Source organism: Danio rerio, chromosome 5 (genome assembly GCF_052040795.2).
Source record: "Danio rerio strain M-AB ecotype USA chromosome 5, GRCz13ab, whole genome shotgun sequence".
In the NCBI taxonomy this organism is placed as follows: Eukaryota; Metazoa; Chordata; class Actinopteri; order Cypriniformes; family Danionidae; genus Danio; species Danio rerio.
The window spans coordinates 16,539,782-16,553,313 of NC_141025.1; the positions used below are offsets into that span (position 1 = coordinate 16,539,782).

Consider the following 13,532-nt stretch of genomic DNA (forward strand, 5'->3'; position numbering starts at 1 on the left):
AAGAAACATTGTTAATAACTGGATATCTGGTGGCTGCAATATTCAAATCCTTGGGAATAACTGTGGTCGAAACCAAAGTTTATAGGACTGTGTTCTTTGGAATCCTCTCAAGCAGTTGAATACTGTATACTGATAACTTGCCGCCAAACCACGTCATAGCTTATTACCATAAAGTTGACTTGATTTCAGCTCTGCTCTGCTCTGTTGACTTTTCTAAACTCTGCTCTGTTGACTTTTTATGTTTAAAAATGTAACTGCAGTTTAACAAAGTGACATTTATTGACATTGTAGTAGTTTGAAACAATACATTGTTTAAGGAATAATATATAGAGAATTGGGTAATAACTGAGAAAACATGGGTAATTTATTACTGGTTTTGAACAGTAATTTATAAAACAAACCCAGACAATAAATCACTTCAAACTAATAGAAATGTAAATAAAAGACTTTTATTTTCTAACCTTTTTACATCAAATGTTGATGAAGGAGAGATCAAGCTCTCATAATGCAATTTAGCTGGAAGGGCATCTGCTGTGTAAAACATATGCTGCATAGTTAGTGGACCATTCCGCTGTGGCGACCCTTGATGGATCAGAGACTAAGCTGAAGGAAATGAATGAATGAGTAAATAAAATCTAAGAATTCTATATGTTAACATTTTCACTTTCCTAATAGCAATTTAGTGATTTGATTGATTAACGTAGTTTTAATGTTTTAAAATAACCATTAATCTAAGTATAAATCGCAGAGCCCAAACTTTTCACCTGCATTGGCTTTTGACATGGGAATAACAATGAGTAGCACACACGGATACAAAAGCTTATGAGTCGGCCTGTTGCTTTTGTTTGCATTACCATCACCTGTGCGCTCTGCAGGTGCAGGTGGGGTTTCAGTGACAGGTGGTTGTTGTGAGAGGGAGGGGGATGGTTTACTGTGGGGCCCCTGAGGGCTGATGGAGGGGGGAAATGCTTTGCCTCGGAAGTATTGTGCCTGACACATGCTCCGTCTGCTGCCTCCGCGCCGACCCCTGCCTCTTTTGTTATGCTGATTAAGGCAACAGGCGCAGTCTTTTGTCCAAGTCCCAGATCGCGAGAGAGAGAGAGAGAGAGAGAGAGAGAGAGAGAGAGAGCACGAGCAGGGAGGGATGTGCACGCTCCCCGTGACCTGTTAGACCCCCAGTCTTTCCTCTTCTTTAACGTCACAAGGTGTGCGCAACAAAACCCATCCACCATCAGTCGAGCTCTTCACATCGCGACGCGCACGAGCCACCATCAGCCGAGACTGTCACAACTCTTTCGCACAGATATACGCTGACACGGGACTTACGCATCCTCATTTATTTTCTGTCTGGAGTTGATTGGATCATTTAAAACGCGCAAAATAAGGGATTTAGGTCTGCTCTCAAATTGATTTGAAGGCGAGGAGCTCGGAGAGGAATGAAAAGACGACGAGCCGATAAATAGAAGCTCCGGTGCAGATGGGGGGAACGTAAAGAAACGGACTCTCCAATAAAGAAGTTAAAACGGACTCCTTGACTGGAGGAAGACACAAATAAAAGACTCTTGATTTCCTGAAACAATCCGTTGGTTTCAGAACTTGGACAGCTCCCTCGTGGAGCCGCCTACGCACAGCATTAAACAGGCTGTTTAGGATTCGTCGAAACTACTTCAGAAACCCGTTTGGCTCTTTTCGGTTTTCACCAAAACCACATTGAGACCATGGCTGGCGTACTTTTGGGAGAAAAGCAGCTTTTTGAGAAGTTCTGGAAGGGCACGTTTAAAGCTGTGGCGATGCCAAGACCCGAGAGCATCATCGTCGCCAGCATCACCGCGCGGAGAGCCGTCACAAAGTGAGTTGTTCAGCCCTAAGGCGTCTTGTGTCCTTTTTTTGTATAGCACACAATTTTGTTTCAGAACACACTCAAGGCCACTTTAAAAGCTTAAAAAAGACTTGACATTCAAAATATCGACATTTTGCGCTATATAGGCTACAAAACGCCTGAACGTGTACGTTTCTACGATTTGGAAAACTGCCTCTTACTGTCAGTTATCGTTTTGTATTTGTGTTGTTTGTCGTTTCTAGTGCCCTATGAAATCTGTTTATTCCCCTAAATTTCATATCAAAACTCTAGATTGTGTTTTAGTGGATTAGATGAGTTTTAGAAATTAATAATATTTTCTATTTACAGATTCTAACACTAAAATCTATAGGTTTAAGGTTTAACAGCGTTATTAATCCCACCAGGGGCAATTAAATCAGGGCAGTAGTTTCATAATACAACAAACACATAAAGAGACAAATTATGTAAAATGTACACTGTAAAAATGCAGGGTTTCACACAATTCCTTCATGTTGTACCGAGACAAATCAATTAACTTAACAATTGTAAGAGGATTAAACATAAAAAATAGGTTTCTCCTAAAAAAATCTACAGAATTGTGTTGGTTGGTCATTTCAATTTAGATTGAACAAGCAGCACACATATATTTTTTTGTATGTACAGTTTAAGTCAGAATTATTAGCCCCTCTTTGAGTTTTCTTTTCTTTTTTAAATATGTCCCAAATAATGTTTAAAAGAGCAAGGACATTTTCACTGTATGTATGATAATATTTTTTCTTTTGGGAAAATCATATTTGTTTTAATTTGGCTAGAATAAAAGCAGTTATTAATTTTTTGAACACCGTTTTAAGGACAAAAATTATTAGCCTCTTTAAGGTATATATCTTTTCAATACTCTACAGAACAAACTATTATAACTGGCCTAGTTACCCTAACCTGCCTATAGTTAGCCTAATTAACCCAGTTAAGTCTTTAATTGTCACCTTAAGCTGTATAGAATTGTCTTGAAAAACATCTAGTCAAATATTGTTTACTGTCATCTTGGCAAAGTTAAAATAAATTAGTTATTAGAAATGAGTTATTAAAACTATTTTGTTTAGAATGTGTTGAAAAAAATCTTCTCTCCGTTAAACAGAAAATAAGGAAAAATATAAACAGGGAGTCTGATAATTCTGACTTGAACTGTATGTCATTTCTTTCAACCCAAAGTATAGAGTAAAAATGCTCAAGCTCACCAGTTGGGTCAGTTTTTCGGACACCCTTTATTTCAATCTTGCCGTTAATGCACCATCAACTGAAACTTTTTGCTCAATAAACTACTAATCATTTTCTTATAGATAGTAGGTAGGATTATGGATGTAGAATAAAATAAAATTTTATATGTCCTAATAGACAACCAATATATTAATAACATCATTTTTTTAGAAGTGTGTCTATTTTTTTTCCTCAAGTTAGTCACTTTAGTACTGCAAAATAAAACAGGGAAGAAAGACTGTGTCAATCATTTCAAGTTTAAGTTTTAATATTACTAGTAATTATTTGAAAAGGTCATTTGACTACAACAGCAATATACATTTTAGTCAAAATTTGTTGGCGTTAAACCAAATGTTAATTTTAATGGGTTGTCATCAAGATCTATTGATTTCTATGTCAAGTGCAAGTATTTGTTGACGCGTAATTAATTTACACGTGCAAAACCATGTCACTTCTGCAAAATAAAACACGAAAGAACAACTGTATAAATTATTTATTATCTATATAAATTATTATTAATTCAAGTCTTAAGTAATATTACAAGTGTTAATTTGACTGTACAATAGCAATACCATTAGAAAAGTTGACTGTACAATTCTAGTAATCGTTTGAAAAGGTAATTTAACTGTACAATAACAATATATTTCCGTCAAAGTTTGTTGGCATTAAACAAAACATTTATTTTGATAGGTTGTCATGAAGATCCATTAGTTTATGCCAATTGCAAATATTTGTCGACGCATAATTAATTTACACATGCAAAAATGTCACTCTACTCCTGCAAAATTAAACATGGAAGACCAACTGTGTAAACTGTATACATATTATTGTATAATATTATACATATTAATATTTAATAAAAGTATCAAGTATTAATACTACTAGCAATCATTTGAAAAGTTGATTTGATTGTACAGTAGCAATATATTTTGGTCAAGATTTGTTGGTGTTCAACCAAAAATTTATATTAAAGGGTTGTCATAAAGAACCATTAAATTCTGTCAAATGCAAATATTTGTCAAAATAAAATTGATAAAGAATCCATTAATTCGGTCATAAAGATCCATTCATTTCTTTCTGAAATGCAAATATTTGTTGACATGTATTTAATTCACACATGCAAAACATACAGACTTCATATTTAAGTAGACTTCAAAAGTCCACATCAGACTTGAATTACTGTAACAACTTTTAATTTATGCATCCAAACCTGCATTGTAACCGATGTGTAACTCCTCTTTATATATAACTGACATGACTTTTTCCACACTGCGGAAATCATAAGAATCTACTTTTATAACAATGTGTTTTAAATTGCGATCTCAGTAAATTCTTTACCCCCATGCAACTTTCACCCCATTTTCTCGTCACACAAACATCGAGTGTGAATTCTGCCTCTGCTCCTTCATTCATCATTGGCTGTCCTTCACTGGAGGCCAGTCAGTTTCACTTGTGCACACATAAGTGCACAGCAGAGCGAGAGGCTACAACGAGTCCTAATGAATCAAGTCAGAGTAGAGCCCTTCATCATGCCCTTAGGTTAGGACACGAAGATGATCTCAGCGCCTTCTCCTTCACCCATGAATTAGGAGGCATGGCAGCGTGTCGAACCGAGAGAATGATGAAATTGCAAAAGAGAAACCTCAGCCTTGCTTTACGTTTCTTTCTTGCTTTTCTGTTAGTCAGGAGTTAGTCTTACTGCTCATTCATCATTATGGCGATAAGGAGCGCATAACTGATTTGTGATTCACCCTTGTTCCCTCAGTGCATTGGATCATTCTGTGTGCTATACTGTATATATTTAACTTATCATGCATCTCATCTGTAAGCACTTCCTTTTACTTTTATTATTTGTTGAGACACCCGGTGAAAGGGTTTTAAGAAGTGCTGTATTACACGTTAGTTGTATATTTTTTCAAATCTGTTAAATGAATGAATAGTGTACTGCAGAAGCACTGCTGTTTATAAAAATAGAAAGTGTGGCAGTGTTCTGGAGTTGTTTGTTCCTGACCTTCCAAAGAAATAGTCATAAATTCTTTGTGTATCCAAGTACTACCAGATTGATTAGATTAGATCTGAATTAGTTACAAAAAATTCATTCATTTTTCTTCGGCTTAGTCCCTTTACTCATCAGGGGTCGCTACAGTGGAACGAACCGCCAACTTATCCAGCATATGTTTTACACAGCAGATGCCCTTCCAGCTGCATCCCAGTTCCCAGTAGACACCCATACACTCTCACATTCACACACATACACTATTTAGTTTATTCAATTCACTTATAGTGCATGTCTTTGAACTGTGGGGGAAACTGGAGCACTCGGAGGAAACTCATGCCAAAACGGGGAGAACAAGCAAACATGCGACAGTACTAAACACTGAGCCACCGTGTCGCCTCACTTACAAAAATATTGTTGACTTTTAGAATAAAATTTGGGGGTTCCTTTTCTTGCCAAATATTTCTTTAAAATCCACTGAATTATTTTAAGGTGTCTCTGTTTTAGTTGCTATTGTTTAAAATGTGGAGCAATATGAATTAATTACATGCACTTACTGTATGGTTGGGGCCAGAATGTGGGATAGATTTAGGGTTAGTTATGTGTAATAATGTGTAATTTATTATAATTGGTATAGTAAGTATATGGAACATCTGTAACATGAACACTTAAGTGTTTTCAAAAGATATTTAAAACTTTTTTTTGTGTGATGAAATTCAATTGAATCATTATTTAATTTAAAATAAATGTAATAATTATTTAAGAGAAAATACAACAACAACAACAACAACAACAACAACAACACAGTTTTAATAGTAAAACCTATCAATGTAAAAAAGAAAAATAGAATGCAGGTAATTTTATCAAATATGGTGTAAATATGGACAAACTCAACAGTTGGGTTAAATTATGTTATGAAATGTACATTTTTTTTCCTCTTAAATCAATGATTTTAGTCCCTCAAAATAAAACATTTAAGAACAACTACGGCAATTGTATGTTAAATTATTCTTACTTTTATTATTATTATTGTTGTTGTTGTTATTATTATTATTATTACTCTTTCAGAAAGTTATAAAATATATTTCTGTCATAATTCATAATTCAATCAAACTTTTTTATCTGCTGTCATGAAGATTCTTTCATTTCTGTGTGTAAATGACAAACAAAAGCCTGTAAAAGAAGTCAAATAATGCCATTGGTGCATCAATGTTAAGGGTGCCTTTTTGACCCCTTTTTAAGGTTTAAGATGACTCTTGTGTCTACAGAATGTGTCTAAAGTTTCAGCTCAAAACACCCATCAGATTATTTATTAGACCTTTTAGAATGTTGAATTTCCTGCTCTAAACATTGTAAAGATTTTTTGTTGCCTGTGCCTTTAATGCTAGTTTTCCCCACCCACTGTTCCCGCGTGCCTGTCAGACTGTGCCTCAATTTCCAGCTTCGTGCTTCAGATAAACAACACAGTGACAAACATGAAGAAGCAGTTCTCGCTTAACATTTGTGAGAAATATTACAGTAAGAACTTTCCCAATGATTATTTGATGTATTTGTTGTGGAGCTGCAACAATGAATCACACACAATGTCGTTAGAAAAGTTCAAAGTGCATGCGTTTAACTTTGCACTGTTTTTACTTGGCAAATGTGACAGAATTCGCATTAATATACACTGCTGGATTGATATCCGTTATGTTAATGTACAAAATAAACTTAACTGAATGTCCACACACCAAGATTGAAGCATGTTCTTCTATAATTGTACTGACACAAGGCTGTGGTAATGAAGTAAAGCTGAAGTAAATGCCTGTAATTCATTACAAACATACACCGATTTAAAACATTTTAAAATTATAACTTTAAACTCATCCTTGATCACATTTGATGATGATTGATGATCACAGAGAGCTGAACTGATCTTTTAATTCCAGTTGCTCTGCGCACGTCCGAGAGGGGTCTGGATGCAGACCGGGTGCAGTGCAATCTGAGCTGCGTTCAACCTAACCTAACCCCACCCCTAACCCTACCTGTCACAGTGACATCACTCACTCCATTTGAGTGCATTGTGTCTGACAATGCATCGCTGAGTGATGCAATTTCAGCTTGCATCATAAAGGCTGCATCCAGATACTATTGGCACATCCTGTCTTGTTGCAAGATTATATGTATTCCTTCTGAGACATTGTAATACGCAGCTGTCAATCAATTTAGTGAGCAGGGAAACCAGACTCCTACCTCATGTTGCGGTGGACCACTAAATGATAAGGGTTTGGATCCTATTTTAATGTCAGGAAATTTTTATCAGGTTTTATCACTCCAAGTTCAGGTCAGGTTTTTATCATCCCAATATAACTGACACACTACCTACACACAGTTCTGTCCAAACAGCTTCCAAAAGATGATATTCATCACAGGTGCCCTTTGATATATATTTTTTTGGAAGAATGATTACTTTATATGTTATTAAAAATGTGTTGCCATCATCATTGTGATTAAGAGAATGTGAAAATTGTTATATGAGCTTATACGAGTATCCTCTCTACCTCACTAGCCTCACATCCTCTGTCTTACTGTGAATATTTACATATTCATAAATGTACTCACCCTCCAGGGCGCACCTGACGTTGATGTTGATGTGTACAAGACTGGTAACGACAGCAACATGTACAACCAAACCAGTGTCGCTGATTGAACCAGTGGCATCTGCACATTCAGCATTACGCTTCTCTTATATTCCTTGTTTTTTTTTTGTAACCAAAGGCACAACGCTGACAAGACACAGACTAACTTTAAGATGTTAAACACCAGCAAAATAAAACCATTCTTTTGATTTGCTGTAATAAATCACTAAGCATAAGGCCCATTAGCTTGAAGCATCAGCTGGAGAAATATCATTATTGGTTATGTCAGCTGAAAAATGCTGGTCAGCTATGCGTACACTTAGTCCACATTTCCCCCTACTTAATCGACCATACATGGTTTTCTTATCCCTCCTCCTTGCTTGTGGTGTCACTGAGCTTTAAAGAGTCCCACAGTGCAGGGCAATTACAAAAGACGTTGCTGATCCTCCTCTGTAGACCTAGTGTTTTCTGGCAGGCCTATAGAGAGATGAGTTCACTCTCGTAGGTCCTGCCCCCCGGCCACTGCAGCCCCGCAAGCTGTTCTACTCAGTAGCAAACCTCATTAAAAATGCAGAGGGTTCAAGTCAGACTGAGTGTAAGTGTGTTTGTAGGAGTTAGGAAGCAGATGGCCCATGGGAGAAAGCCTAAGGGGTGGGTGGGGGGGAGAAACCCTTACCCCAGCAGATGCTAGTTTTAACGAGGAGATGAATAAACTGGAGATTAGACTGTAACCTAGGAATGAACTACACAAACACAATGCATGACAGGAGAAATTGCTGTAGTATATATGCTAAGTTTTTTTTTCTTCTTTAACATGCTGCTACTTGTAAAGATCGAGTATGGAAAAGGTTTGTGCTGAATGAGAGATGTTCGAGCGTACTTGAGTGTACTTTCACCAGCTTTATAAGTTGATGTTAGGCTTGATGTTTATAATAATGATGTTTTTTAATGTTATTATGCAATATAGAAGTGTTTTTGTGATTGTTTTGGAGCTGTTGATTGAGTTGTTTATGGGAGAAATGATTTGGAATAATTAGAGGCGGATTAAGTGATTTGGGGCCCCTAAGCAACTCCAGCCACGGGGCACAAGTCCTATGCACTCTTTCTACCTTTATTTAATTTATATTTATTCGGCTGTTTTATATGTCACTCAGTCTTCTTTTCTATGTTTTATCCAACCCAAGTTCATTCTGAAAATGTCCCACTGTTCTCGCGTAAACCCACCAGAGACCGCTGTCGACTGACTGACTGAATGCTCTACTGACCCACCCTCCTCCTTTCCTAAACCCAACCAATTGTATTGATTTACTCGCTCACCCACTTTCCTAAACCCAACCAACAATTGTTAAAAAGCAATCTAGAATAAGAAAAGCTCTCGTTTGATTTTTATCTAGATAGATTTGACCACATTCTCACCCTGTTATTTACTTGTTTATTTTATTTTTTGGATTCTGATTTTGTCTTATCTGCTCTCTGAAAATCGTTCTTCATCAGACTCTCTTCAACTCAAGTCCGCTGATGTATATTGCGAGATAACGGGACAAACTGGTAACAGTGGGAAAGCTGTTCATATAGAGGTAAGCTGTCAGCTGGTAAGCGCAAAAAGGAATTGTGTCCTACCGCCCCGTATCGTTTATTTTAAAAATGAAATGCAGCCATTTGTAGCTTTGGCTTTATAATTTGCGGTCTCCAGAAACGCATATAGGGCTACGCATATAGGGCTAACCTATGTTGGTTTTACCTTAATGGAAGGTCTACATTTTCAGTCATTTATTTTCTTAAAATTAATTTACAACTAAAAATAATATATTTTTTTATTTATAAATTTGACTGCTGGACAGCTCCATGATTGGGGTGGTGGATATTTTTATTTTATAATATTATACATACATAACATCACATTATTATTATGCACTGTAAAACCAAACAGTCAACGTTATCAAATGAAATGAGTGTGGTTAACTCAAAATTGACTTAATATTTTTTAAATGAGTTATTTCTACTCATTTAAAAAGAGTTTTGAACAGTGAAAAGTGTTGAAGATAATGAGTTAATTAAATACCTCATTACTTCAAATTAAATGGAGTAAGTTCACAGTACTCATATAGATTAGTTATTTTAACTCAAATGGTTTGTAGCAATCGGTTTCCTCAAACGATTTGAGTTGCCTTAACCTATTGGGTCTTACGGTACTAAGTTGGTTCGAGTTCTCCATTTATTTGGCTGGCTTGTGAAAGCTGTGCTATCAACTGCTAATAATTCTAACATGCTAGTGACATGCCAATCATGCTAGCATCTATCTATCTATCTATCTATCTATCTATCTATCTATCTATCTATCTATCTATCTATCTATCTATCTATCTATCTATCTATCTATCTATCTATCTATCTATCTATCTATCTATCTATCTATCTATCTATCTATCTATCTATCTATCTATAACATGCTACTAATATGACAATCATGCTAGCAACATGCTACTCAAATGCCAATGACATGCTAATCCAACTAAAACAAGCAAATGACATGTAAATTCATACTGGAATCATGCTAGTAACATACCAAACATACTAGAATTAACAAGCTAATTCAGGCTAGAATCATGCTAACAACATGCTAGTTCTCACTGGAATCATGTTAACAACATGCTAATCCATGCTAGAATCATGCTAATCCATAATAGAACCATGCTAATCCATGGTCGAAACATGTAAAAAAATGCCAATTCATGCTAGAATCATGCTAAAAGCATTCTAATCTATAATAAATCATGCTAATATCATGCATAATTCATATAAAATCATGCTAACAACATGCTAATTCATACTGAAATCATGCTAACAACATGCTAATTCATACTAAATTCATGTTACCAATATGCTAATTTATGCTAGAATCATTCTAATAAGCTATTTCATGCTTGAATTATACTAACAACATGCTAATTCATACTAGCTCTTTTCATACTTTTTATTTTTATTTATTTATTTTTTTTTATTTATTTATTTTTTATTTTTTGGCCTTTTTGCCTTTATTAGATAGGACAGTATTAAGACAGGAAGCGAAGTGGGAGAGAGAGAGAGGGGGTAGGGTAGTTAAATGTCGCCGAGCCGGGATTCGAACTCGCGAAGCCTTGATGTGCTATTGCACCATATGTCGGCGCGCTAACCACTAGGCTATTGCGCTGACTTTTCATAATTTTTAAAACTGTTTTAAACTAAATTAACTATTACCCACAAGCTTTCTCAAGCCAGCCTCAAAGCTAGTCTCAATGAACTTTAATAATCTAGTAGTAGAACTTTAATAATCTTTAAAAATCTAGTTGGATTTTACTGACCTCAAATTGCTTCATTTACTCAAATGGATTACAGTACTCATTAGGATTTGTTTTTGAACTTAAATGGTTTGTTGCAATTGATTTCCTCAAATGGTTTGAGTTAATAATAATGGTTGAGTGTAATAATAATTTTTTATTTTATATTAAATATTATTTATTGATGTAAGAATTGTGTTTGTTTGACTGTCACTATACAAAATATGATAGAAAATGATGTTATATATAATTTATAAGTATAATTTAAACTCTTAGTTGTTTATTGGGGGGCCCTAGATGTCCTGGGGCCCTAAGCAGCCGCTTACCTTTCTTATTGGTTAAATCTTCCCTTGTTAATAATAAATGGCCAAGTGAGTTTATGTCTATACATAAAAATAATTATATAATAAGAAATAATCAGTTTGCAACATCAAGTAGCATAACGAGCTGATTTTAACATCCAAAAAGCTATGGAATTCAATTCATATTTCAAATTCATATTGTCAAAGCAGCTTAACATAGAAGTTCTAGTAAATTGAAGCTCTAATAAACTCAAACTTGATTCCTGGAGGGCCGCAGCTTTGCACAGTTTTGCTTCAACCCTAATCAAACACAGCTGATCCAAAGAATCAAAGTGTTCAAGACTACTAGAGACTATTATGCAGGTGTGATTTGAAGGTGGCTGGAGCCAAACTATGCAGAACTGTGGCCCTGCAGGAATTGAGTTTGAGTCCAATGCTTTAGATGAAGTACTTAAAAACAAACACAGGTCCTTGAAAGTGCTTGAATGTAAAATTTATGGTGATATTTCAACAATTGTACTGTTCTGTTTTCAGAAACTGAATCAAAACTCTTAATGTAAAATTTTCAAATTTAAACCCTGCACAAGAACCATGACACAATGTCATTTTATCAATATTTCAGAGAACGTATTTGAATATTACCAGTATTGAATTCAACTCTAAACTATATTCAAGTTCTTTGAACATGACTGTTTATCATTACTATGACATTTAAATGCAAATATTAAGTGTAAGTGAAATTTAAGTACAGTAAGGACTTTCAGAGCACTACATATGGTAGGAGTATGAAGTACAAATGTGCTTGATTTAAAATTATTGGTGTTTTAAAAAGTCCTTGAATCCGCTGTTCATGAAAGTGTGAGAACCCTGTATAATAAAAACCACTGTAATGTACATTTGTACTAATACCAATAAATTACAATACAATTGTTGAGGAAAAGGAACAAAAATACATAATAGTGCTTTTAAAAGCATTTTTAATTTATTTACAGAAACCTTACACCATTTCTAATGATAAAATATCTCTATGTTGTAATTTTGATCCACTACTCCAATATATCCTCATTATTTTACAAAAAAACAAAACAAAAAAAAAAAACTCAATCATGTTAATACCAGGTGGAAAGCTGTGGTTGTTTAAAAATTGTGGGTAATATTTAAAATTAGCCATTAATAGAAAGGCATTATAAAGCTATTGTTAATAGTAGCTATTGCAATGCGAGTTCATGCTGTGTTTTGATGTAATGTCATATAAGATAGCATAGCTTGCCATTCTGATTAGTTTTTTGTTCCCAACTGAATAGTCGCCCCACATCCAGGCTATTGCTGAGGCGAAGAAATGAACAATGATTTCAATGATCTTCATCAGTGAGGTCTAGCACGCCCGGCCTTTCTTTTAATTTTGCGCTGAATGCAGAAGGAAATGGCTTTGTTCAAAGGTGGTGTGTGTCAGGGCCTAATGTAGAAGCCAGTCAGAACTCTCAGTTCCGTTTAGTTCCAATTGAGTTGATTTAAATCAGCTGAAGCGGCGCTCGCAAATAGAGTTGTTACCTCTCCAAAGAATCTAATTTCTTTGCTTATTTTGTTTTTAAGAAGACCATTTGACTCTGTCTTGTTGTTTTTCTGTGTCTGTGGTTTGGTGGGCGGGTGGGGTCTCTGGGGGGACTGTAACCCCTGAAGCTGAGCTCTGGCTGGTAGACAGCTGCAGAGCTGCAGAAATACTGATATGGTTGCCAGGCCTCCAGGGTTCAGTTATAATTCCTTTTAAATGTAGCCACTGCTACATTCCAGCACATCATCTAAGAGGCAGGAGAGACACATTTTTATTTAGCCGGAAGTGAGTCCAACAATCAGTCAGCAGCAAGATGAAAGGCGCTGCTGTGAACACCAGGGAGAGGTTGAAATGCGGTATGTGGTCTTGATATAGAAGACTTTTGTTGGCGAGTTGTCATGTGAAGTGCTTGTCTGATGTCGGAGAGAGAAGGCTTTTCATTGAATATTTCATACCTTTGACGGCTGTGCTGGGAAAATAGAAACGATGTCTGAATCATCGGTATATAATGTATTTAACCCCATTCAACTGTGAACCGTGTGCGCACGTAAAGGTGTTTGCATGAGTGTGCGCTGCTATTCGCTTTATTTCTCCAGGCTTTTCAAGGCTGTGTTGCACAACATTAGATCTAGACTACAACAACCTCCTTCCTC

The 13,532-nt window shown here is 35.7% G+C and overlaps 1 protein-coding gene across 1 annotated transcript in view; it reads left to right on the forward strand.

Annotated features, from left to right (window-relative positions):
* Positions 1-1,246: 1,246 nt before the first annotated feature.
* Positions 1,247-13,532, forward strand: part of srrm4 (serine/arginine repetitive matrix 4) — a 140,867-nt gene continuing 128,581 nt past the window's right edge. The window contains 1 exon segment of the mRNA NM_001423807.3: positions 1,247-1,849. Coding sequence (NP_001410736.1) covers positions 1,719-1,849 — 131 coding nt within the window. The 5' untranslated portion in view covers positions 1,247-1,718.